This window comes from Notothenia rossii (assembly GCF_949606895.1).
Source record: "Notothenia rossii genome assembly, chromosome: 6".
Lineage (NCBI taxonomy): Eukaryota > Metazoa > Chordata > Actinopteri > Perciformes > Nototheniidae > Notothenia > Notothenia rossii.
Window position 1 is genome coordinate 36138873 of NC_136909.1, and position 27081 is coordinate 36165953.

Genomic DNA, 27081 nt, shown 5'->3' on the forward strand with positions numbered 1-27081 from the left:
TCAATAGATCTAGATAGATATTCCAGTCACATACCGACAGGTAAAAACAACACTTTGACTGATGGCGGTTTTTATCTGCCTCTGCTGTGCTATGCCTCTGGCAACAACTGGATGTTACCAGGACAATAAGTGGAAGTATTTTTAAGCCAGTGACAAATTAAAATGTGTGTGTGTTCTTATGGCTTCCATGTGGTGTAGCACTGAGGTGAGAATTGGCTAACATCAGTGGGATACTGGAGACCAAATGCGCTTCCTGTGGAGTTACAAACACAGTTTTACTCATTAAGTTCTTCAGCTTTTCATTCAAGCAGCTGGTTTAAATGTCTTGTTTTGGGCCTTTATTTGATTCTCTGTGTGTAATCCAACGTTTCTTTCACTCTCTCTGTTCGCTCAGATGTAATTAGCTCCGCGGCAGCCAAGTGTGACTGAAAGAAAAAAAAAAACTGATGAAGTAGGAACACACATCAAACTCCAAATTCTTTCATGCCTCGTCTTTTCTTGTTACACATTTTTTTTAATTTCCAGGTTTCGCACGACTGTTACAAATCAGAAAAGCCTCTTTGATTTCACACATAATCCCAGAGAAGACTACTGGAGCTGTGCAGAGTTTGGAAGTTCAGACACGACAAAACTACTGAGTGAGACAAGAACCAACATTTTTACAAAGGATGTGTCAATTCATCGGGAATCTGCACTGGATTCACTGGATTTGGTTATTCCTCCTAAAAACATTTATAATTGTGACATAACATTTGATTATTATCTGGTTTGGCCAATTTTCCTAGAATAAAAATGTCAAGCATGTTTTAAACATTTGGTCCTATGAATCCAACTGAATAATTATTTAAAGAAAAGGAAACAAAACTCTCCTCTTATTACTTTGATTCTTGTAAAATGTTCTGCAGCATAAGAAAAGTAGGGTTTTACATTCTCCCAGAGACATTCAGTACAATATTATTAAATCAGGTGTTTGTAACATCCACGGTGGCATTTACATTCTGTTTGAGCATTGTCTCGTCGACAGTGCCGAGGAGCTTGCCGTACTCTCTGTTGTTTGTTTCCCATGATCATATTTAGTTTGAAGGTTCCTGAGTGAAGTATTGCTTTAAACACTTGTGCTTTCAGTCAGGCTGCAGTGAGGAATAATGCAAAAACTAAATATTAGCAGGTCATTTCATCAGACTCTTAAATCAAATATTTGGTGGACAGTGAGGTGCTAATGGTTAGCATGCATAGCCTGCTTTAGAGTCATTTTGAGACATTCTCTTGAAGAATGGTCACATATTCCCAAACGGGAAGTGTATCTTCTAAACTATTTACCAAAATGTCAGGTTTTGTATGCACTTGGCATCAGGTAACTCTTAGCAACACTTGTTGACATCTGAGCTATAGTCAACTAGGATAGCAATGTTATAGAGTTGTGTCAGAACCAGTCCTAGAACAACCCTGAAATGATCCAGCCTTTTACCACTTACAGTTCTCTCATCTTGAAGTCAATGTTTTTTTGTTTTTTTTTTAAAGGTGCTTTTTCGGTAGATGCCTGAAATGAGGTCTGTGGTTAACACAAGCTAAAGAGATTTTTAGGATCGGTTTTATGACATAAAATACTTCAGTAAATACTCCACTCATGAATGTACAAAGCTTCTATATGTCCTAAAATTGGCGGATGCTAACCAGTGACTTAAAGAGACCACTAAACGTAATCACACAGACACAATTCCGCCTTTTGATAGCGGTGGTGACGTGCCGATGTTGTTTGTTTAAAGCGTTAGCTTTTGACTTCTAGCGATTGAATTTACCGTTCAAAATCATTGGGTGGTGTAAATATGTGTAGATTACCCTGCCAAACAACGCGTGATGAGTATCATACATTTATGTTTGCCACAGAGCTTTTTTTTCAGCGATATACCGAGATCCAATGTAAAAATCCCATTGGTTTTTGTCGAGGGGGCCCTAGCGATTCTAACTTGCGGGTCGGCCTACAAAAATACATCATCACTGCACACTATTTTCTCACCATTCAACTGCAGCAATATCTGCCCTCAAGCATCATGGGAGATGTAGTAATAATAATAATAATAAATTCGATGTATAAAGCACCTTTCATTGCTCACAGCAATCCCAAGGTGCTACAGGAGGCATAATAAAAACAAACAAAATAAACAAAAGTTTAATCAAAAGCTTTTTTAAAAAGAAAGATTTTTAAGCCTTTCTTGAAGGCATCAGTGGTCTGTGGAGTCCTCAGGTTGTCTGGGAGGGAATTCCACAGACGAGGAACAGCTGCACAGAAAGCCCGATCCCCCATTGTGCGGAGTTTGTAGTTCTTTAATGCTAACAAATTAAGCAAAAAGCTAACCAGCGTAAAGTAAAAGATTGCTCAGATAGATATAACTCTCCATCTTTACATAGCAAAAAGTTATCAAAGTTTAATAATGTACTGATTAACAAATTCCAAAGCTGCACTCCTGCTCATCTAGTTGTAAAATACTGTAGGTGTTGGCAGGCCCGCTCCTCCATACACGCAGATCACGCAGACTACGTGGGGCCTCACCTCGCATCCACCCCCCGTCCCCCGTCGACGCTCGCGACACAGAGGGCCTCATCACATTACTTTGCGTGGGGCCACAAGTTGGCCCTGGGTGTTGGTTGTTATAGTTATATATATGATTCTGTCTGAGAGCCTTTAACGCAACGTTATGTAGTAGAAATATTTGTTTTCCTCTTCCTCTAATATTTGTCCTGTGTGCTTTTGAGGGGGCCCATGCCCTCGGGTTGGTAACCATTGATTTAAACCCAACAGACGTGTGACATAAGTGGACTTTACGACTGGTGACAAAGCTTCAATTTAAGAGATTATTTGTGGGCTAATAAATAATGAAAACCTTGTTATGTCAAATAGTATGTTACATTTATCTCAGGGAAAATCAATACTTTGTATACAATATGTTATCATGTTTGAATAGGGAATATATACCAGCATACCAATAGTATAATAGAATTTGTAAAATTAATTTAAATCTTAATATTCATAGATAGCATTGCTGAGTGTTTAAATAGAAAGCTACTATTTACATTCAGAGATATATTATGAATACTTTTCTTTACCTGTCAGCGGGTTTTACATATTCAAACATATTAACATGTTTATATATATATATTCAAAACTCACAAACATTCATATATACAGATAGTAAATATATTGACATACAGGTCACATTGTGGTGAATGTGCCGGTGTTGGTCTGTTTGAATTCTGCTGAAGTTGCTTTTGAACATGTTGAGATACCCAAAGGCAGGAGAATTATTGCTTTATGTTTTATTGACATTTTCTGAGAGCGCTGGCGAACAAAGTCTCGCCTCTTCACTAAAACCCGACCTTGACTTGACAGAGTGTTGCCCGCAGTGTTGTCTCCTCCATATTGCTTTCAATATTGCTGCCGCATCTCGTGTGGAAGGAGAGTCCCGAGGGAGCGGCGCTGCAGTAATTGAGAGGCGCTGGCAGAGTTTAAAAAGGGCGAGGGGTTAAGCGGGGGGCCGAGGCCGATGCAGAGTCTGGCCTCTGTGTTTCGGTCGGGTCAGAAAAGATCCTGAGGGCCCAGGTGGATGATGATAGGTGTGGCGATGGTCTGCGGCTGGTAATAGGCACTGTCGATGTACAGGCCGCCTAAAGACAGGAGACACGAGCAACTGGGTTAACAGAAGTAATCATCAGCACTTAATGTGTCCTCTTTGTCCTGCACTCTGAGTTGATTAGAAGGAATGGGGAATGTTTTAAACATGTGATCAGAGACAAGGTTGCACATTCAAAGCAGAATACATACTTTTTGTAGCTGCTCTCAGAAAGTATCTCCCAGGCATTCTTAGTGCTCAGGAGATTCAGTGCATCCTATTACATTTTTTTAAATCAGTATTACAATGTTTCTCTACAAGCGCCTCTAGCACAGGTGTTTTCTGGGTGTTTGCCAGTTATAACAAACAGCTACATTTCTGGAACAGCCCGGTGCAGCTTTTACTTCAAATACAATTCACAGACATTACATCATGGCTTTTATTTTGAAAGTTCGGACCATCATTTCTATCTGCCTGCTAAGTAAAAAATGCTATGCCTGTCAAGCTTCCAATTTATGCATGGTACATTATGTAGTTTTACCAGGATAAAAATCGCAGGTTTGGAAATTAAATTTGATAGTTATTCTCATAAAAAATGTGCCTTTATTCAAAAAATGAAGCAGACTTATTACAACTGAATTAAAGCGTGTCACTGGCAGATTTAATGAGCTGTAGCTAGCTAGCTATCAGCTAACATTAGCTACTGTACATGGGTTTTTCTGTTATAAATTCAATGAAGACAAGCTTGTAAAAAGTTGAAGTCTAGTAAAAAGTTTTGTTAAAAAGTGGTGCGGGAACGAACCCAAAAATCCAGAATGAGTTAGCATGACATATTCCCTCGTCTCCAAGTCAATTTAAAAAAAAAGTGTTTTTCTTTAGAGGCCTGAAACAAGGCCTGTGGTTAACACGAGCTGAAGAGATGTTCACGTTTTGTTCTTTAACATAACATACATGTGCAGTTAACCTACTTGTGAATGTCCGAAGCTTCTATGTGTCATAATAACAGCAGTGGTTAACAAGTAATATACAATAGTAAACTTCATCATGCCGACACAAGTCCCCCTTTAGCTTAGCGGTGGTGATGTAGTTCATTTACAGCATTACGTAAGCTTTTGACTTGTGGCGATAGCATTTATGCTTTTAAAGTCAAAAGCGGTTTGAATTTGTGGAGATAATCATGCTGAATAAAATGTGTAAGTATCATGAACATGTTATTTTCTGCAATATACTTAGAAAATCCCATTGCGATTTGTCAAGGGAGACCTTGCAATGCTAACTTCAAGGTCTGCCAACAGAAATGCTTCATCACTGCACCACTCTATTATGTCACCATTACAATTCTGTTGTATTACAGCTCCATGCCAAATGCTTCAACGTGGATAAAACCAAAGCTTGATAAATCAGTTTTTTTCCAGTTGCTAAAATATGATTGGACAATTGGTGTTTGGGAAAGAGGGGATAGCAACATGCTAGCTGAGGGATTATAACTTTACTTGGGTTCATGGCCACATCACGGAAAAGTCATAATTGATAAATGAACCAGCGACTGGGTTTTGAAAGCTTTACAAAGTACAAGTTATTCAGCTGTAGACAAAATGATTCATTTATTTCAACAGAATATAACCTACAAACAGGTCAGAATTCAAATCTTCTTGAAAATAAAGTATTTTCACCCGACACAAAATGGCTCAAAAACAACAGCAAATGTAAACCTGGACTCTCACCATCCAAACAAAAATAAAAATATTATCAGTGCAAACCAATTGTTATTCATATTTTTTTCTTTTGATCTCAACAGGAACCTTTCTAAATCATAAGAAAACAGAGATACATAAAATACAAACAAACAAACAACATCACACAGTGTTATTGCAGTAATGACTTAGTTCCCTACTAATATTAGCAATAGGCGCTTTAAAACCGGAGTACTTTTCCCCCCGAACTAGGCCGATGGGGGGTGCTCAGGAGATTCAGTGCATCCTAGGGGGGAGGGAGATTTGGTTTCACACCAAAAAAGATCTGGAACTAGTCCCTAGTTCGCACAAACCTTTTCACCTCCAGATAGTCCCTGCTAGAGAGGTGGTGGAGGAAATGGTTTGTGGGTATGTCGGCCGCACTAACAATTTCTGATTGGCTGGGCGAATTGCAAACCACACACCGTAAAACGCCGCAGCGAGCGTTACCTGCCACTCTGATCCACTGACCCCCCCCTCACACACAAACAGAAAGTCACAGATAAATGCGGCTTCATTTGCCTAATCCTCCCTCAGGGACTTATTCCGGTGATAATGCAATCTACTAGGACAGTTCCAGGGACTAAAGAGTTTGGGGGGAACACGTACTGGGGACAAGTACCAGCTAAGTACTTGGTGTGAAGGTTCAAGGTTCTTTATTGTCAAACTAACATAGCTACAGAGTAATTATGTCATTGAAAATCTTAGGTCACAGGCTTCTCCAACAATGCAACACAATAATACAGATAAGCAGACAATATTTTAAAAAATATATGAAAAGCGGCTAATGTTTTCATTCCTTACAGTGACTGTTTAGTTCCATACTATAGATACTTAATAGAAAGTGTTAAGTTGGTAGCCTAATTTCTTTAGTTCCCCCCAAAAAAACTTCAGCTCATTGCAGTTTACTTATTTAGTTCCCTGATATACAGCACTGTAAATGTTGTAGGTTTTTATAGTTTTTAACTTCCAAACAATTACCTGGATACTTAACAGTAAGTGTTTTGCTAGTGCTCTATTTGTTTAGTTCCCCACAGAAAATGCTTTCCTCTTTGCAGCTTTGTTCCCTGATATACACCATTGTATTGAAGTCTGTCATGGTAGGTGTCGTTTTTTGTTTACTTCCTTACGCTGACAGTTTAGAGCCATACTGTAGATCAGGGGTCGGCAACCTTTTTGATATGAAGTGCCATTTAAAAAAAAAATTGTTATCAGCGTGCCAACGATCGAAAATCATCAACGGGGGGGGGGGGGGGGGTTGAGGAGCTTGACGCTCGTCAACTATCAGCAGGAGGGCGGGGGAGCCTCGCTGCGGGGAAGTAGTGTGTGGGCCTGTCAGCGCAACTTACATGATGCCGAATTTAACAAACACATTTAAATGATTTGTTTAAACGGCATAATAATAAGGACGATCGTCCGTTCTGTGATTCTCCAGAGCACACATGTTATGATATTAGGAGTCAGAGTTAGATGAGATCGCTGTCCCTTTTAAGAGAGAGAGAGGGGTGTGGCTTGTGCATGTGTGTTTTTGTGGATGGTAGAGCGACAGTGAGGGAACGTGTGTATGTTTCTGGAAGTGAAACGAGGAAGCAGAAAAAAAGAGGTCTGTGATGTATTTTGTGAAACAGAAGAACAGCTAAATAAATGCAACGGCCTCCCAAGAAGAGCTCGCCTCTCTCCAGTCATTTAAGCTTAAGTGGGTTATTGAACCTAAAGCTTGTTTCTTCTGCCCTCCTCGACTACGGTCTGGGAGCCGACAGGAAAGTTCAACACACAGATGGCCAGTCCGCCCCTTTGTAGCATATCATTTCGATGAGAGATGAGCAGATCGCCACTGGGCTTTCAACTAAAGACACAGCCACACAAAAACTGCGGCATTTGTACAGCTCCTTATGGGTACTGCAATTAGCTTAGTGCTTTCCTCCGTGGTGAAACGATCAGCACTGCACCACGGAGGAAAGCGGCAGAAAGTCACCTGGAGTTAAAGAGAGCGGGCTACGTTGCGTTCATGGCTTCCTTCTGCAGGTAACGGGGAGACGCGCTCTGGCGGCGGTCTCGTTCAGGATCCGAAAATATAATTTAAATATTTTTGCACACTTATTCCACTTATTCCTAGTGTGCCACTGGTTACGGTGCCGCGTGCCAATGCTGGCACGCGTGCCAGGGGTTGCCGACCCCTGCTGTAGATACTTAATAGTTAGTGTATAGTAAGTAACTTTATTTTTTAAGTTTCCCATAAATGTTGCTTTACCTCTTTACTTCTTTCCTGATACTATATACAGTAGTGTATTGTGCGGTCTTCTATGGTAAGTGTTTTTTAAAGTTCATAACAATGGATATTTACATTTCCTATGTTGATTACTGGTAGTTGGTGTTATTATAGGTACCTATAGAGAGGCTAGTAATTCAGTTTGTTAAAGTGGATGCTCAGTTCCCAGAACTGGACTACACATATATATATATATATTTGGCCTTGAAACTGCAGTGCAGTGGATTTTTATCTCCTTGCATTGAATATGTATTTAGTTTCAGTTCCCTTGGATGTATACTATTTTATTTAGTTCCATACAGAGGCTCTCAATTGTGTATGTTTTCTACAGTCAAATTGAGTCAGCCACTTTTGGAAAACAAAAATCACCTACAGGACACAATATAGAAAAGTTAATAAATACCGACTAAAACTGCAACAAATTGGTTCCCCTTGTTGGATGAACATTTAGTTTTATTAAATATTTATTTATGACCACATGTTATTTTTTCCTTGCTATGGTGCTTTTGTATTTAGTTAATCATGGTTTAGGATATTAATCATCCTATTAAGAACTGCAAAAACAGAGGAAGTTCCTTTGTACAGTTTTTTGTTTAATTTCCTACATTGGATATTAAGTAGTTTGTGTACTTGTGTAATCTGTGTCATTATTTTTATTTATTTTTTCGTACCTAAAAAATATGCTTTTTGTCTGTATTGTTTACATTTCATAAGTGGCTTATTTGTGTTCCCTTTAGTAGATTTAGTTCCTTTTAGTGAATGTCCATTTAATACGTTCAATACTAAACGTTACCAGTCTTTATAACACTGAACTTATTTTGTCGTTGTATAATGATTTGATGACCAAAGAGCTTATTTTTGTAATCAGGCCGCCCAACTTTCTGAATGCCAAATTGATCGAGTTGGTTGCTAATAAGGGAACATGCTATACAGTGCAACTGATTGGGTCAACTAGTCAAAGGTCTGTGTAATCCACTGTTGTTTTTTGGTGTTTAAAGTGTGTGTCCTGAACATAAAAAGTCAATCTAACTTTAATCAGTGACTTCCTCTGAAGTTGGAGAGGTGATTGAGGGTCCTAATAGGGGTAGAGGTGGGTGATGGGGTATGCTGTGGGGACTCTGATGACTGGGAAAACTACTGAGGGAACTCTGGAAGGAAAACCTAAGGGAGAGCCAAGCAAAACAAAACAAAAACTCAAATGTTGTGATGTAGTGATGGAAAAAATCGAATGGAGGGATTATTGATCAGTGAATGAGTTTACCGTAGTGAGGGAGGGCGCCTGCAGGGCTGTAACCATAAGGAGCCCCAAAACCTGAGAGGAGAAAGAGAAAAAGCGTACCACAGTGTAATTATTGCACATACCATGCATGTTTGTATTCACTGTACAGACATAAAAGCAGTTGTGTTTGTATTAGTATTTATTTAAATAACATGAACACTTGAATCCATCATGTAAATGTGCCGTATTTGCCAAAAAAGCTATTTTCTCCCACAGTTCCTGAAAAGTTGATGGAATTAAAAGAAATCATAAAACTGTTATCCTGTTATCTATAAAGCAAATTAGTGTATTTCCCCAAAAATCCAAATAATACTCAAACACTAAAAACTGTGATACAATTCACCCACCTTCAACCTTTTAATATCTATGTTTAATAATTATGATTAAAATATTGAACATTTTATTTTTTGTGAAAACTTACGCTACAATAATTATATTGTAAATATAAGTGATTGTCTTCTTATTCTAGTAAAACTCACCCGGGGGGATGTATCCATGTGTGTGTTGTGTGCTGATGTAGGGGGCTCTGGGGAGGACGGGGACAATTGGAGGTCTGGCAGCGAGGGCCGGGAGCGTCAGCATCGAGGTTACGGGTCTCTTTGGCCACACACACACACACACACACACACACACACACACACACACACACACACACACACACACACACACACACACACACACACACACACACACACACACACACACACACACACACACACACACACACACACACACACACACACACACACACACACACACACACACACACACACACACACACACACACACACATATACACACGAGCACTGAATATTAAGTGGTTTAATTTAGATGACCAGAGAAGCATGTGATGTACTCACAGGAGGGTTGGGTCTTTTCTTCTTGATGCTTGTAGATTTGGAGCCGGAGAACAGGCTGTTCAGGGCGGCGAGCGCTGCGCTGGCTTTGGCTACTTTCTTATTTGGACCTGTTCCTCGAAACACCTTCTTGTCCACCTCCACCTGTTGCACACAAACAACACACAGAGGAGAACGTCTTCTGATGAAAGGTGTATAAAAGATAGGTTTATTCTTCTTTATGTTGGTCTTTCTCAGAGAATTAGAGCTGAAACTAATAATCAATTTGTTCGTTTACGGATTATTTTGATAATTGGTTAACTGTTCAGTGATTCTTTCAAAATGTCTGGTTCCAGCTCTCTTTTAACTTTATCTTATGTGATTGTTAACCTGTCAAGCCCCGAGCCTGTTTTCCAGGTCTCAGGCTTGAAAATGACATTCCCAGAACAAATAACTATAACTGCACTTATAAAAGGGGTAAATTATCTTTCCTGTACCCAGTAGGAGTCAAGAAGGTGGCAGGGCCTTGCACCAGATGAGTTGGCGGTCGGCATTAGTTCTTCCTTCCCTGGGCAGTCCCGGGAAATGTGACCTGTCTCCCACAGCTGAGGGCTTGTCCAAATGTTATGGGGAATGGAGCCTCAGCTGTGTTTTATCGAAGTGGATGGACAAGACGCTGAAACGGGGTTATTCACTTCAGTTTTGCAGCATCCCACCTCCATTCAGAGGCATGCGAGAGGTAAACCTGTCATCTCAGGAGGAGATGGATTTCCTCTCAGCAGAGATTCAGGCTCTGGTGCAGAAACAGGCAGTGTCTGTTGTGCAGCCTCAGCACAGAGAAAAGGGTTTTTATTCCATGTACTTCCTAGTTTTCAAGAAGACAGGGGAATTCAGACCCATTCTAGATTTGCGCAGACTGAATTGTCACATTTGTCGCAGGAAATTTCGCATGTTAACCATAAAACAGTCAATGGGGCTGGTGCAACCGGGCGATTGGTTCACCACCATCGACCTGAAAGACGCATACTTTCATGTGGAAATTGTGCCAGAGCACAGAAAGTATCTGCGTTTTGCCTTTCAGGGAATAGCCTACGAGTACAACAGACTCCCGTTCGGCTACTCCCTATCCCCATGCACGTTCAGGAAATGTGTGGTCACTGCACTTCAACCGCTGCTTTCTTTTACCTGGACGACTTCATAGTCATGGCCGGCTCCAGGGAATGGGCAATGTTTTTCACAGCACAATTGATCACACACCTAACCAAATTAGGCTTTGCAATCAATTGAAAAAAGAGCACCCCCATCCCTCACCAACAGGCGTTGTAGTTGGGAGTGGTGTTCGATGCAGGCGTGCTACGCGCCACCCTGTCAGGGAGCAGAAGTGCGTCCCTTCTCCGGGCAGTTCACAGGCTGCGACAGGGGGCAACAGTGACAGCTTTAACGGTCATGCAGACTTTGGGTCTCATGGTGGCTGCTCACATTGTGGTCCCGTTGGGGTTACTGCATATGCGCCGCCTGCAGAGGTGGTTCTCCAGCCTGCGTTTGGATCCCAAGAGGCACAAACGGCTGCTGGTGACCATCCCCCCCTCAGTGGAGGGAAACCTCCGGTTCTGGGGGTCTCCCGGGCGCCTCCGGAGGGGGTCTCCACTGGGACGGGTAACCTCCTACATCACAGTGTTCACGGACGCATCCAGAACAGAATGGGGAGGGACCTACCTGAAGAGGGCTATAGGTGGGCGCTGGTCTCTAACAGAAACACGACACAGCAACCTCCTAGAGCTACGGGCGGTAGTGTTAGTCCTCCAGAATTTCATGCCCCTAATTCAAGGGAGACATGTATTGGTCAGGATCGACAACAGCACGACAGTGGCTTATATCAACAGGCAGGGCGGAGTCCGCTCCGCTGCCTTCTTGGCCACATCGTACAGGCTGTGGTTATGGGCATCAGAGGTGAAAAGCCCTTCAAATCCCGGGAATGGAGAACAGGGGGGCCGACCTCATGTCGAGGGGCGGGCCCCTGCCAGGCGAATGGACACTTCACCTGGAGGTGGTGGAGCAGATCTGGGCCCAGTTCGGGAGAGCGGAAGTGGATCTGTTCGCCAGCCGGCACAGCAGCCACTGTGCCCTGTGGTTTTCCATGGCCCTGAGCGACGACCCACCCTTGGGGGTGGACGCGTTTGCACACGCGCCATGGCCAAGGAAGCTGCTATACGCCTTTCCACCGCTGCATCTCATTCTCCCTCTTCTGGGGAGAGTGAGGCGAGAACGTCTGGCAGTCATTCTGGTAGCACCGGATCGCGTCGGGGTTCCTTGGTACTCAGAGATAACACCGATGAAGGTGGGCCAGCCCTGCGATCCCCCAGTTCTGGGGGCCGATGTCTCAAGAGGCAGGTGCAATCGGGGCGTTACCCACTCTGGGCCGTCCTCTCCAGGTTTGGCTCCTGAGAGGGACAGTCTGAGACAGGGTGGATTGTCTGACAGTTTAATTCAGTCTATCCAGACAGCAAGAGCTGGATCCACCACAGCCTGTTACAGGCCAAAGGGGCTGGGATTCCAGCGATGGTGTGAGGGGCGGAGAATAGAGCCCCTATCTTGTGACTTGGGCTCTATTTTATCCTTCTTACAGTTATTGGTGGACAGAGGACTTGCTCATTCTACTGTAAAAGTGTATGCAGCAGCCATCTCTTCCTGTCATGAGGGATTCGACGGCAGGTCAGCCTTTTCTCATCCACTGATGTTGCGGTTTTTACAGGGGGTCAGGAGGCTGCGCCCAGTAGTGCGCGCCTCCGCCCCGCAGTGGGACCTGCCGTTGGTGCTCGAGGCTCTGGTCACAGAGCCATTTGAGCCTCTGGAGCTCTCCTCACTGAAAGCACTGTCGTGGAAGACAGCGTTGCTACTTGCCTTAACGTCAGCCAAAAGAGTGTCCGAGTTAACCGCTCTGTCGGTGCACCCGAGCTGATTACTGATTCGGGGTGACCGGAGCCGGGCGATACTCAGACCAGTGTTTCCCCTAGGATGGAGTCATAGCAGCGGTGCTCAGGCACGTGGGCCCAGCATAATGTGAGCGCGGAGCGCGTGAAATTTTTTAGTGTGTGCGAAGTGCGCCCCGCCAATTTGTTTCTATGTGTCAGCACAAGAAAGGATCTTGAGGCCTAGTACCAGGGCCGGTTCTAGACAATTTGCTGCCCTAGGTGAGACATTTTATGTGTAAAGAATAAATGAAAAATCTCTACAAAAGACAAATACACTGCAAAAACAGAAACTTATTGACATAGGTAATAGATGTCAAAATGGCTTCAAATGTATTCAGTATTGTATGAACATGTTTGAATTGGGGGGTGGACGTCTCATTCTCTAGGGCAGGGGTGGGGAACCTTTTTCCTCTCAAGGGCCATTTCAATTTTTTCAACATCCTCCGAGGGCCGTACAAATTATTGACCTCTGCTTAAAAATACTAAAATCACAGCCCATTCATTTCGCCTTTCTTTCATGCTGTGCAAAGAAACAGCAACCTCTGAATCAAGATATCTCACCATGACTCGTGCATGCATGCAAGCAAATGTATTTAGTATCCTATCCATGTGAACATGATTTAAGTGGGGGGGGGGGACCGAACCTCCTCTAGGGGGGGTCCATCCTCCCCCGGGAAGATTTTTTTTTTTAAATGTTGAAGTTAAAAGCATCAATCTGATGCACTTTGAGAGCAACATGAAGAGATCTATGGATACATCTCACAACACCCATATGAAACAGAACTGTAAGCAGATTTATTTTTCTTTATGGATATTTTACAAATCACTCCCCTTTCAAACTGTATTCTTGTTTATTAATAACAACTTTTTTAACTGTCATATAGTATTTTATACCTGTTTACTTTATTCTCTTATTTTGTTATAACTATAATGACCATATTAAGATGTGCCTTTATCTCACTGGTTGGAGAAAAAGCTTCTTATATTCGTTAGCATAGCTAGCTAACCAGATGCTAATAACAACAAAGTTATTGACTGTATGATCAGTATGACAGATGAACAGATCGCCTCTGGGCTTTCAACTAAAGACACAGCCACCGAGCCACGCAAAAACTGCGGCATGTGTACGGCTCCTTATGGGTAGGCCTACTGTAATTTGTGAAGTGTTGGAGCCGTGTTCTGGTGCTCTCCGTCAGAACTGCACCCCTGTCAGACGAGACATATACCACGTGATGACACGTTAGGCTCGTGTTGTGTTCAAGGACCCTGACCTTGGCCAGGAAAAACAGGTACTTGCATGTTTAATTTTTTTTTTCTTTTTTGCGTGTGTTTATAAATTACCTCGAGGGCCGTACCAAATGGTCTCGCGGGCCGAATACGGCCCGGAGGCCGGAGGTTCCCCACCCCTGCTCTAGGGGGTCCGGGGGTATGCCCGTCCGGGAAGATTTTTTGAACATTTTACAGTAAAATGCTTCAATCTGGTGCACTTTGAGCACACAATTACTAGAGACCTGATCTAGAGGGTACAACTCTAAAACGCCCATATGAAAAAGATCGGTTTACATTTTAATAATCAAATAAGTATATGAACATAACCAATAACCTACCATAGCCAATAACAAATAAATGTAGCTTATTTTATTTTTGTTGTTCATTCATATCTTATTTTACCTAGTTAACATTTATTTATTTATGCATATTTTTGTATCTCTCCAACTTTAAACGATATTTTTGGTTAACTGTCCTATAGTATACATTGGAATGATTTCAAACCTGTTTTTATTTATCCTAATAATTATAAAGGAGTGCCTTGGAAATATGTGTTTACTGAGCCTCTCAGTCTGACAGGAGAGCTCTCCTCCACCCTGGTTGTCGAAACATCTACTTCTTATATCCGTTAGCGCAGCTAGCACCAGATTCTAATAACAACAGCGCCGGTACCGGTGCACCCTCTCCCTTGCTCGCTCTCTCGCTACCACGCTCGCACTTTGGCGGTGAGCTGCGGGCGCCTGCTAAGCCAACATCCCCCACTTTCATCACTTACAGGGCCCACCGTACAGGGCAAATTAAACGTGTGACCGGGGTGAAAAGGGTGTTACATTGACTTAATTATGAATTTTGTTACATCAAGGCCGAACATTTGGATGAGCGCCAACGGTCAAAAATGTTTTTTCCCTCCCAGAGCTACCAGCGCAGCGCCCCCCAGATCTGGCGCCCTAGGCGACCACCTGTGCCGCCTATGCCAGTAACACAAATACTACAAATCCACATAACAAACAATCAAAAATGAAAAAGGGTAGCCACTTATTATTATTTTAAGAAAAAAGAAAAAAAGTAAAGAAAATAAATATATATTTTTATTTTTATTTCTTGGGTACCTGGCTGGCGCCCCCTAGCAGCGGCGCTCATATTTCAGCAGCTGCGCTGCACCGCCACTGTTTGTATATAGGGGAAACACTGCAGACCGAACCCCTCCTTTGTGCCCAAGAGCCTAGGGAGTGCGTTCAGGTCGAGGGCTATTCAGTTGGGAGGTTTTAGTCTTCCACCCCATGGTGGGGCCAGGGAAGCTAAATTACACCTCCTCTGCCCGTTGCGCGCGTTAGCATGTTACATAGAGCGCACAGCTACCCTGAGACGCACTGAACAGCTGTTTGTGTGCTTCGGGGGCGGGGTGACTGGAAAAGCTCTGACGCCTGGCAGGCTGGCTTTGTGGAGGCATTGCACACACCTACGAGCAGGCAGGGAGAGCCTGTCCCACGGGGGTCCGTGCGCACTCCACACAAGCTGTGGCTGTGTCAACAGCTTTATTCAACAGGGTGAGTGTTGAGGATATATGCACGGCGGCATCTTGGTCAACACCAGGCCCCTTTATAACGTTTTATCTCTTGGATATGTCTGGCTCTTTCTCAGCGTCTGTGCTTGCTGGGGCAACACAGGACCGGTGTGGAGGCGGGGTCAGTGGGCATCTGACCCCCTTCTGACCCCCTCCCTGGGCGTAAATGCGCTTACCTTTCTCCGGACCCCTGGAGGGTCGCGGGGTGACGTAATGCGCTATGGGCCCTTACAGGGCTGGAGGGTTCCCCTCGCCTGGGGGCAGGAGGGGGAGAGCCCTCCACACTATAGTCCATACACACTCTTGTTTGTTTGTAGCCTTTATTTAACCAGGTGAAAGCCCCTTGAGATAAAAAAATCTCTTTTTCAAGGGTGACCTGCAGGTCACTCTGCACGGGGTCAGTATCTGAGTGTGGGGACAAAGGGGGCACTTGCGCTCTCCCCGTGCTCTTTAGGGACTCAAGAGAGAGGGTGCATAGTGAACCCATACAGGGCTGCAGACTTTCCCTGTCTGCCTATAGGCAGACGCAGGGGAGCCCTCAGCACTGTTTACGAGCACACTTTTTTGCGTGGCAAGCGCGTCAGGGTGTGCTCTATCGGCCGCAGCCCGGACTTCTCCATGGTTACAACCGAGGGAGAGGTGAGTGAGGCGCAGCGGCTGCTAAAGCCGGTCAGGGACAGTGAGGTGGAACGGTGTGTTGGACGACAGTGCGTGCATACAGATGTAGCACTTCATTTCAGACTCCAGCTTACAGCTTCCTGCCTACGACCTGCCAAAGATCAGTATAGAGGAATGATAAGTCCTCCCACTATTTTCCAAGAGGGCGTTGCCAGATTTTCAATTTCAGGTTTTAACCAGGAGATGGCGCTTCATTCACAAAAACAGAAAGACAAGTTTCATGGACTTTCAGTTTTGTTTTGAAGAGCATTTGAACACATCAATATTTTAGATCAACTAAAGTATATCTAATCTTGTAATTCAATAATATATAGTCTTTATATATTAAATAATCATAATTATAATGTGAATGTTTACATTACACTTCTTTATTTGTTATGCTCATACTTTAACCTTTACAATCGTTTGCTTTAATATGCAGTATATTTGTTGTATATTTTTGTGTTTGCTTCCTCCTGCTCCCTTTCGGAAACATACTGTATGATTTATTATTATTATTAATATGAAGATATTATTAAGATAAGATAAGATGTTACTTTATTGATTGAACATTTTAGTTTAGAATGTGCTGTCCCACGGTAATTCAGAAGGCTCACAGGTCACATTCCGACCATTATTTAAAACAATAGGTGCTTTCACACCGTCTACAGTTTGATTTGTATAGAGGGAGCTCTGTCAGTTTTCGAATTACCCATTTGCTTTTGGGGAGCCCTATTTTTCAGAGCACATCCTGCTACTAAATATGTCACACGCACGCTCTGTTGACTGGCGCAGCAGCGCGGATGCGATCAATTACTATAAAAACACTCTTCTACTAATACAGACGGTGTCACTATGCCGGCGGATGTGGCCGTTGTTGAAGCCTCTTCAGGCTCCGCATCGGCAGGCCTCTCCCTCGGTGTGGAGCTGTCAAGCTCGACCCTAACGCCGCTTACAGCCGGCCAACTAAAAGTTGTTTTCCGTTCACGTTGTCATTTTTAGACTCCTTCGCTTCTTTGCTTGTGAATCCAAAAGCTGTGACGCTTGGCTGTTTTCGTTTTGCCATATTTTTTATTACAAAGCCAGAGTTAAAAAAATATCAAAATGAACATTTCAAATACCGCGCCGGAATCACCGCCATAACCATAGCAACGTAAGTAAGAATGCAGCGCCGCCACGTACAGATGGCAACACCCAGACATATTCACAAATATAAAACAAATATTCAGAAACTGTAATGAACAATAACTATTATTTATTTCAAGAACTGTTATTTACAAAAACTCATCATTTCTAATCTGTGTGACACAAATATGCACGATTGTTTTGGGCTCCCCCTATTTATCTCAAAGTCAGCCTTCAGGGGAGCTCCCTCCCTCTTCGGGGGAGCCAAGCTCCCCCTAGCTCCCCCCCATTTCGAACAGTGTCTGTGGCTGAATGGCCAGCGATTAGGTGCGGCGCATTTATCATAGGTGATCACAGCTAACTGCCTGTCATCAGATTTCATTTAAAAAACAGATCTGATTTTAAGACTATTTCTGCGCTCATAAAGAATGATAAGAATAAGAATAATGCGTATTGAACTGGTTTCATTAATTAGTGAGTTTATTTAACACTAGAACCGCCAATCGGGTCAATTTGTGTGATGTGTGTTGTGTGTGTGCAATGTAACTTTTTTTCAATAAAATATTAAAGTCTCCCAGTCCGTGACTTTTCCTGAAAGTGTGTTATGTAGCACCCTATGTTTTTAAAAATTGCATTCTAATAGCGGGATTTGACGGGTTTAGGTAGGCCTATACAAAAACCTCTGGCGGTTCTAGTGTTAAGGTAATTAGGTACAGTAGAAGCCCTTTTTTATCAGTAACGAATTTAGCAGTTGAACATAAAAGTCAACTAACTGAGGGTCACTTGCAATGACAGTGTTGTGTCTAACTGTAAGCTTGTCACTCAGAGTAACCTACCGTTAATTTAGCTGCTGGAGAAGAAAGATCAGGGGGGGAGGGGGGGAGAGAGCTGTGGTTGATGGGCCATTAGTTGTGTAAATACACAGCTGAGAGCTGGCGTTTCATTCAGACTGTTAAAAAACGGTAACAACAGACTATTTTTCTGAGCGGATGCATGTCAATTTAAATCAAAACATACAACAATTTTTTAAATCAATACATACAACTATTTTTTAAATCAATAAAAACATTTTCTAAATCCATTAAAGCATTTAAATTAATATTGGGAGTCATGTCGTTACTTTGTTGAGAATGTGGCCGTGTAATAAGCGGGATAATTTGCAGCGACTTGTTCCTTATGGGGAAAATAACACCCATCATGTGTGTGTAGAGGTGTGTGTGGTTAAAACACTTTCATGAAGTGAAGGAATTTCCTTCTATAAAACAGCTGTGGGCAACAGTGAGTGTCACGGACATGAATTCATAGATCAAGGCAGACTGGTGCACACACTCTCCTGTCCTGCCAGGCGACACGCCCGTTCTAAGCCGTGTCCCTCACTCCTCACATCCCAAGCATCCCCAGAAAGTGTATTATGTTGTTACATCTCAGATGTTATGTTTCAGTTGTGCTCTGTCTATGTTCAGTGATGCAAACTTGTCACCTTTCGGCGAAATTCGCCGTTTTGAATCCAAAATAAGTCGTTTATGTGATTCATGTAGATCTCTAATACAAATATTTTTGGGGTATGGGGGGGGCTGGGACCCGGAGTAATCTGCGGCCGTGAGCTGTTATGTGCCATCATGACACGCATGGTGTTCTTTTTTTATATATTATAATGAAGTACGAGCTGTGTGCTCGAGTCTTCCTGCCTGTCGGCTCTGCTAATGGATGTATAATAAGGCTCTGCTTCTCCGAGATGATGGTCTAGCTTCAGCAGCTACATTACCTACGGGTGCGTTCGTTAATATTAACTGTGCGTCCGGAGTCACTGTGGCACAGACTGGACCGCTGGTGAACAGCTGTTAGAACGGGCCGTTCAGGTGTTCAGAGCAGAGCTCCCTGTCGGAGTGGCAGAGTGTGATGTGAACTGAAAAGTCTTTCTGTGGCAATATTATTTAAGGAATCGTTGAGCTAGCTAGCTAGCATACATTGTCACTATCTGCTAACGTTAGCTTTAGCCTTCTATTTCTAATAGTTTTTTTCATAGGCTATAAACAGAGGTGGTATAAGTATATATATATTGTACTTGAGTAAAAGTAGAAGTACTCAGATCTTGTACTTGAGTAAAAGTAGAAGTACTCAGGTCTTGTACTTGAGTAAAAGTAGAAGTACACAGATCTTGTACTAGAATAAAAGTAGAAGTACTCAAATCTTGTACTTGAGTAAAAGTAGAAGCACTCAGGTCTTGTACTTGAGTAAAAGTAGAAGCACAAAGATCTTGTACTAGAGTAAAAGTAGAAGTACTCAGGTCTTGTACTTGAGTAAAAGTAGCAGTACTCAGATCTTGTACTTGAGTAAAAGTAATAGTCCCAGAGTGTAGGAATACTCTGTTAGAGTAAAATTCCTGCATTCAAAATGTTCCTCAAGTAAAAGTAGAAAAGTATTCTCATCAAAATATAGTGAAAGTAGCGACAGTAAAAGTAGTCAATGTGCAGATTGGTCCATTTCAGAATAATAGATATGATATGTTTTATAATGATTGATCATGAAAGTGTTCTCAAAGCTGCTAAAGGTGCAGCTAGTTTGAATGACTTTGTATACTGCAGAGTAGCTTGTGGATTTACTCCAGGTGGAACTAAAGTCGGAATTAACACTTGATTATTTTTCACATCATTCATCCACATCTGTAAAGTAACTAAAGGTATTAAATACATGGAGTGGAGGAAAAGTACAGCATGTACCTCTGAACTGTAGTGGAGTAGAAGAACAAAGTAGCAAAACATTGAAATACTTAAATAAAGTACAAGTATCTCAAAATTGTGCCCAAGTATAGTACTTGTTGAGTTTATGAACTTAGTTACTTTACACCATGTGGCTATAAAGATAAAAAGACTTAAGCCTTGCACAGAGGCATGAAAATACATTTTCAAAATGCTCAACAGTGCTGCCAAAATTATAAACTGACTGCTCCACAATTTAAAATAAATGCTTTTAATTTCTATTAGATGTGACTCTTTGGCGTTTCTGTTGTTATTAACACTGCTGCTTTAGTTGTTCTGACTGCTAAAATCCTCTGTCATTCCGTGGGGTGGGGGAGCCGGGGGCTCGGATCCTTGTCACCTTTTTCTTACCTGATGAGTTTGCATCCCTGTATGTTAAAAAACCTCAGTCACCTTAATTCATGTTATAAAAACATCTCAGGTCAGTAACACTCAAAGCTAAATGTGCAATAACATGTTCAGCTATGTTACTATTTATAATGTTATTGTTGTTACATCAGAAGATGTACATATTGGAATGATTTCTTAACTTACAGTAAGCTATTTTTTACAATGTGTGTTGTAAGGATTTATTAAATTACTATGAATATTGTCATTGTTGAAGGCTTTTAGAGAAGGGTGAACTATAAGCCTGAATTACATAACATTTTATACCTAAAAACATAAAAGCCACAATAAATAAATCACAATTATTCTAGTTATTTTTACCTCCCGTATTGCTTTCAACCCACCAGCTTTTATGGTGTTGTTACGTCACTAACTGTAAGCTTGTCACATACAGTCTATGGTCACTCAGAGTAACCTACTGTTAATTTAGCTGCTGGAGAAGAAAGATCAGGGGGGGAGGGGGGGAGAGAGCTGTGGTTGATGGGCCATTAGTTGTGCAAATACACAGCTGAGAGCTGCCGTTTCATTCAGACTGTTTAAAAAAACGGTAACAACGGACTATTTTTCTTAGCGGATGCATGTCAATTTAAATCAATACATACAACTATTTTTTAAATCAATAAAAACATTTTCTAAATCCATAAAAGCATTTCAATTAATATTGGGAGTCATGTCGTTACTTTGTTGAGAATGTGGCCATGTAATAAGCGGGATGATTTGCAGCGACTTGTTCTTTATGGGGAAAATAACACCCTTTATCCAGATGAGGATCCCTCCGCTACGCTTTGGGATCCTGATCGACCGACGAAGCTCCATTAAAATATACATATTTTTGGTGAATTACTGAGTTTAGGCACGTTAATAACGTTTTAATGAAGTTGAATACAGTATATTCATATGTGTCAGTGATTTCATGTCAATTCGGTGAACATAAACATAAATGATCGTAGTGAAGATGATGATTAAATTAGGATTAAAAATCGAGAGCCGGGCTGCATTTCCTCCCGTTCGTTTTTTTCGAATAACAAAATTATTTTCTTAAATAACAACATGGTGATGTTTTGTAAATGATTACATGTCTCTTATTTAGCACAGTAGTATGATATCCGTGACATATGGATCTTAACAAAGTTCCGCTGTACATCCAGCATACTGTATCTGACTTTATTTCACATGAGCTCCAGTGTGGAACCCCACTGCACCCCTTGGTGGATCAATGATCCATTGCAGCCAGCTTCATTATAATTACATTTATCTATCACGGGGGCGGTCTCAAGTCAAGCTGGAGGTTTTCCCTTGAGCCAGGGCAGATCACGTACCAATCACGGCCCTCGCGTTTCAAACTGTCTGAAATTAATCGCTACATCTGTACATTGAGCCTGTGAGAGATATAACGCCGGGTTACGTATTGTAACCCTTGTTATATTAACACAGGCGGAGCCCTCTACCCTGGGGCAATGTCTGTCCTATACCGCTCGCTGAAGAGTGGTGTAGGATGATGGTCAGGAGGCGGGGCCTCCTTTTATACGGAAGTGAGATGCGCGTGCATTCAGGTAGGCCCGCCCCGGTGCCGGCTACGTCTATAGAAATCTCAGTAGGTGAATGCTTGCATGATAAGGTAGTACCCATATAGTGCAGTAGAGGGCTCCGCCTGTGTTAATATAACAAGGGTTACAATACGTAACCCAGCGTTATTTGCTAGAAAACTTCAATAATTACAGTTGCTTAAAGGAAATGTTTTCAAAGCAAAATAGAATATAGACATAACATGCTTAAACGCAATCATGACATCTGTACTCCCGGTGACTAGGATATACATACACAGAAAAAAATCTTATCACACAAACTCACTTATTTTCACTTCCTCACCCCTACTCAAAAAGTAGTTAACAATACAATGTCATATTCTGAACTGCTTTACAACTGACATTTCTGTAACTCTGAAATGTTCTAGCTTTACAAACATGGTTTAGTGCATTAACATACTGTATAATGCAATGAGTATTTGTTGATGACTCATCCGTTACATTACTGTGGGTGTCACTGGTCATGCTCACCTCACAGTTCTTCTTTTGGTTCTTTTAAACAAACTGGAAACTATTTGTATGCAAATTATTATCAAGAAATAATAACAATTCCTTAAAGGAAACAAGATCCTGGTGCGGAATAATATCAAGACATTTAGAATAACTTTAGCCTTGTAGAAACTAACTGTGATTCAGATTGATTTCACAGGATAAATATTTTTTATGTTAAGCTGTTCTTTCCTGCCATGAGAAGTTTTGATGCAGGAAGCGCCAAACATCAAACACGCTTCCTCCCTCATCAATTCCTAATAAGACCTTGTGAAAGGGAGACAGGAAATCAATTAGGGTTTGTGGTTGTGTGTGTGTACCTCTATGATGAAGCGTTTGTCGTAGCTGCTGCCACTCTCTGATATCAGCTCGTATTTTAACCCTCGCCGTTTCTCGTTCAGCTCCATCACAGGGTTTTTCCCCCCCGCCGTCAGGATGGGACCTGGAGCTCTGGACTGCAGGCGGACGGAGGCAGAAAAGAGGGTCAGCACAAACAGATGTTAGATATTCCTAAATGTTTTTAACTACAGTTCAAATCTGTCTCTGTCTATCTGACAGAGAATAACTGACAAAACAATACAAATAATATAAAAAATTATTTAGATATATTGTGTGCAAGTATTTGTATAAGTATACATTTTGGAACTTTTGCAGTGTGTTTTCAGTTTCAGTGATCCCTTGTGGACAAAGTACATGAATAATAGTAGCAGAGATACTAAATGACCTCAAACACATCTTTCACATTTCAGTTTTTCTTATGTTATACGTTGAACATATGCGACCTTTGGGTGCTTATCTCTCTGTTAGGGAGTACTTTTGTCTCCTTTTTTTCCTGCCTGTTGGCATAAGTTGATACAGGATGTTTTTCTTGCTCTCGGGACATCTTGCAGTCCATCTTGTTGGGTACTTTTTGACCCTTTTTGGCTCATATTGTCTTTGAAAGGAGTCATAGTGCTTTGCTTGTTATGTCTTCCATCCATCCATCCATCCATCTTCTCCCGCTTATTCGTGGTCGGGTCGCGGAGGTAGCAGTTCCAGCAGAGAGCCCCAAACTTTCTTTTCCCTGGCCACATCAACCAGCTCTGACTGGGGGATCCAAAGGCGCTCCCAGGCCAGCGAAGAGATATAATCCCTCCACCTGGTCCTAGGTCTACCCCTTGGTCTCTTCCCAGCTGGACGTGCCTGGAACACCTCCCTAGGGAGGCGCCCAGGTGGCATCCTAACTAGGTGCCAGAACCACCTCAACTGGCTCCTTTCATTCTTGTTATGTCTTGTCATGCAAAATGTTGATTATACTATTCTTATATGTAGAACTACATAAATACGTGGGAATGGGTGAGAAAGCTTCAGAATTTGTTGGGCTTGAGCTGTATCACTTTGTTGCTGCAGCAAATGTCTTTGTCAATTCTCCGGTCGTAACTTTGAGTAAATCTTATCAGTGTCTGACATCGGTTCGAGCTCCTGTCCCCTGACCTCTTACGGTACGCTCATGGTTCCTACAGTATGAGTATTTATAGACATGTTATGTTAAAATACTATTTGTTGGCTGTGATATCTCTGCAGCTCCATAGAACCTCATTAAAAATGGTATCTCAAACAATATTTAGGATTCAACAAATGTTATGCTTTCTTCGAATATTGCACTAGTCCATATCACAGTTTTGGTAAAACTTTTAATGAATTGTGCAGTGCTAGCAAAAACCATGCAGCTTTTTCACATGCCATACAAATGTTATTTTGACACATTCTAAAAATGCCTGTGTATTTGAATGTTTCAGCACACTCAGGTCCCTCATTAGCCTTGAAGTTGGAAATATTGGGTATGCCTTGACAGCTGACATGTACCATTATTGCTCTACCTCTATAAGAACAGCAGATGGAGGAAGACACTATAACAAATGCTGAAAGATAGGCAGGTGACTGCAGATTTTGTTTGGCAAGATGACACTTCACACTGAAGAGTTAAGAATTTGTAATAAACGACACTGATGACAGGGCTGCACATGTAATCTAAGTTGCAAATTGGACTAATGAAATAACCAAGTAGCAGTATATACAATAGTAAGTAAAGGCAAAATATCTGGATGAAGTATTGTGCAGCTGCAGTCACGACCTACAACAAATATTGTATAGACTTAAAGAAGATTCCTTGTTAGCTACTGTTATGGCAGAATCCTTATTACAGCATATTTCTGGCTTATTCATTAAGATCACATGGTAAGCTATGTCCTGTGTGTTACTGAGTTAGGTCACACAGAGTTAGAGAGAGAATGGTCGTTCTGAATTATCAATAGATGTATTCATTGATGAAGTGAGCTGACAGCGAGGTTAGAGGAAGTTCAGAGAAGGCCTCAGGTTATAAAAACAGTTAACCTTTGTTAGTTTATTACTCCTAAAGATGTTATGAGACAGACAAACTTTTGACATCTGCAACATATACAAGTGTGGCATTCAGAGGAAAAAACATGTGATGTTGTGTGTTAATTAATGTAAAGGAAATGAGGGTACATCATTGTAGAAGTCCTATATACAGTATGTCTCTGTAAAATTCTACTGGGTGGGAGCATTGCTGTAGGACTGCTTGAGAGCAGAGGTAATATTTTCCTCGTTATTATTGATAATAATTGATCAACTATATCTGTGTTTGTGTTTTATTTGATTCCTCTCCATTTCATTCTTTCCTTTTGTGAGTGCTAAATCGCCACAACAGTACAGATCCTCCCAAAAAGAAAATCAAACTATTATTATTTTATTTTCAATGAGATTATTACAGTATCTAGTATTGGTAAAAAAGAATCCTAATGCAATATTAGTCTAAATAATAGTACTACGTTTTCTTTTTCAAAATCTTGCAGCCCTACAGTATATCACATCACTAGTTGGTGAAACTGTCTGTCTGTGAAGCGCCCTAATGTGTGTGTCTGTGTTTGAGAGTGTGTGTGTGTGTGTGTGTGTGTGTGTGTGTGTGTGTATGTGTGTGTGTGTGTGTGTGTGTGCGTGTGTGCGTGTGTGCGTGTGTGTGTGTGTGTGTGTGTGTGTGTGTGTGTGTGTGTGTGTGTGTGTGTGTGTGTGTGTGTGTGTATGCTCCCCACCTCCTGTGTGTCTGTGGAGGAGGTGATGGAGGTGGAGCTGGAGGTGGTGGACATCCTGTCGATCTTGCCTTCGCCATCTGACTTCTCGTCGGCGCTCAGCGAGTCCACGTCTCCGTCGCCGCCGAGCACAAAACCCAGAGCCTGCAGCGCCTGAGGAGGAAGCACGGCGCTAATTATTCATCACCTCAAGTAAATAGTCTGTCTCTACTGCATTAGACAGTCATCTAATTATAGGATAACTGGTTCCCTAATGTCCCAACACATACACATCCAGTGTCTATGATTGAACAGCCCTTGGGCAAGGCGCTGAACACTGACACTGTGGCAGTGAGGCTGCAGAATGGCCATCTTCATCATCATTAACACAAAGCCTACATGCCATACCTTAGGGGCTCTATAACATTTAGCTACATTACAGCTCCCATCATGCTTTAGCATGAACAAATGAGTTATTTCCTATTGTACAACACATTCCTGCTCTATACAGAATATGATTTACTTCCTAATCACTGTCGTAAACAGTTGTTGAAATAAAAGCAATCTATACACTGTACTTAAAACAAAATAATGCAATATGTTCTGTTTGACATAAACATAATTGTGGGTTTCTAAGTATACTGTTTTAGAAATTGGAACTGAATTTAATTAAATTTTTTACATTTATGAGCCACTCTTTAATTTCCCTTGTGCACTGCCTTGAATACAGTGGATGGAATATTACTCAAGTTTACAGACATGTTAAAGCTCTGCAGCTTTACTTAGGTCCATTGATACTATGAGCTACATTTCAAGATAATACTAACCATCTTATTTTGGTGTATTAACATCCACATTTTAGCAGTTTACACAAATTACAGATAAGGTTAATGGGAATGTCATTAGCTTTAGAGATGTTTAGCGGATATATTTTTTACAAACTGAAATAGAGTGGTGCAGTGATGTGGTATTATTGTAGGCCGATCCTGAAGTTAGCATCGCAAGGGTTCCCTCGACCAAATCCAATGGGAAAATCCCATTGGATTTGGTCGGTATATTGCAGAAAATAAGCTCTGTGGCCAACACACATCAATGACACCAGGATAATCTCCACAAATTGACACCACTTTTTGACTTTTGAAGCATACATGCAAAGTTAAAGGCGGACTGATGTCAGCATGATGACCTTTTGTAGTTACTTTCAGTCACTTGTTAGCAACCACCGTTTTTATGATATATAAAACCTTCAGATATTCAAGAGTGTGGTATTAACTGACATATTTTATATTGAGCAGAAAACGTGAGAATTTCGTCAGCTTGTGTTGTCAAAAGAGCTTATTTCATGCTTCTATCCATCAAGACGTTAAAAAAACTGTAGACTTATAGAAGAGAGAACCCGAAGTGGGAAAATGCTATATTATTCCCTGGTTTTGGGACTCGTTTCTGCACACCACTCTATAGGGACCTAACAATGATGCTA

The 27081-nt window shown here is 41.7% G+C and overlaps 1 protein-coding gene across 8 annotated transcripts in view; it reads right to left on the reverse strand.

Annotated features, from left to right (window-relative positions):
* Nucleotides 1-493: 493 nt before the first annotated feature.
* Nucleotides 494-27081, reverse strand: part of LOC307043957 (spermatid perinuclear RNA-binding protein-like) — a 140475-nt gene continuing 113887 nt past the window's right edge. For 7 of the 8 annotated variants that reach the window (XM_079688927.1, XM_079688928.1, XM_079688934.1 and 4 more), the window contains 6 exons: nucleotides 25626-25775; nucleotides 22854-22988; nucleotides 9750-9890; nucleotides 9369-9484; nucleotides 8872-8922; nucleotides 494-3663 (listed from right to left, as the gene is read on the reverse strand). In XM_079688927.1, coding sequence (XP_079545053.1) covers nucleotides 3522-3663; nucleotides 8872-8922; nucleotides 9369-9484; nucleotides 9750-9890; nucleotides 22854-22988; nucleotides 25626-25775 — 735 coding nt within the window. In that variant the 3' untranslated portion in view covers nucleotides 494-3521. Of the gene's footprint in view, nucleotides 3664-8871; nucleotides 8923-9368; nucleotides 9487-9749; nucleotides 9891-22853; nucleotides 22989-25625; nucleotides 25776-27081 lie in introns of all 8 variants that reach the window. The other variant, XM_079688931.1, reaches the window with a different exon arrangement.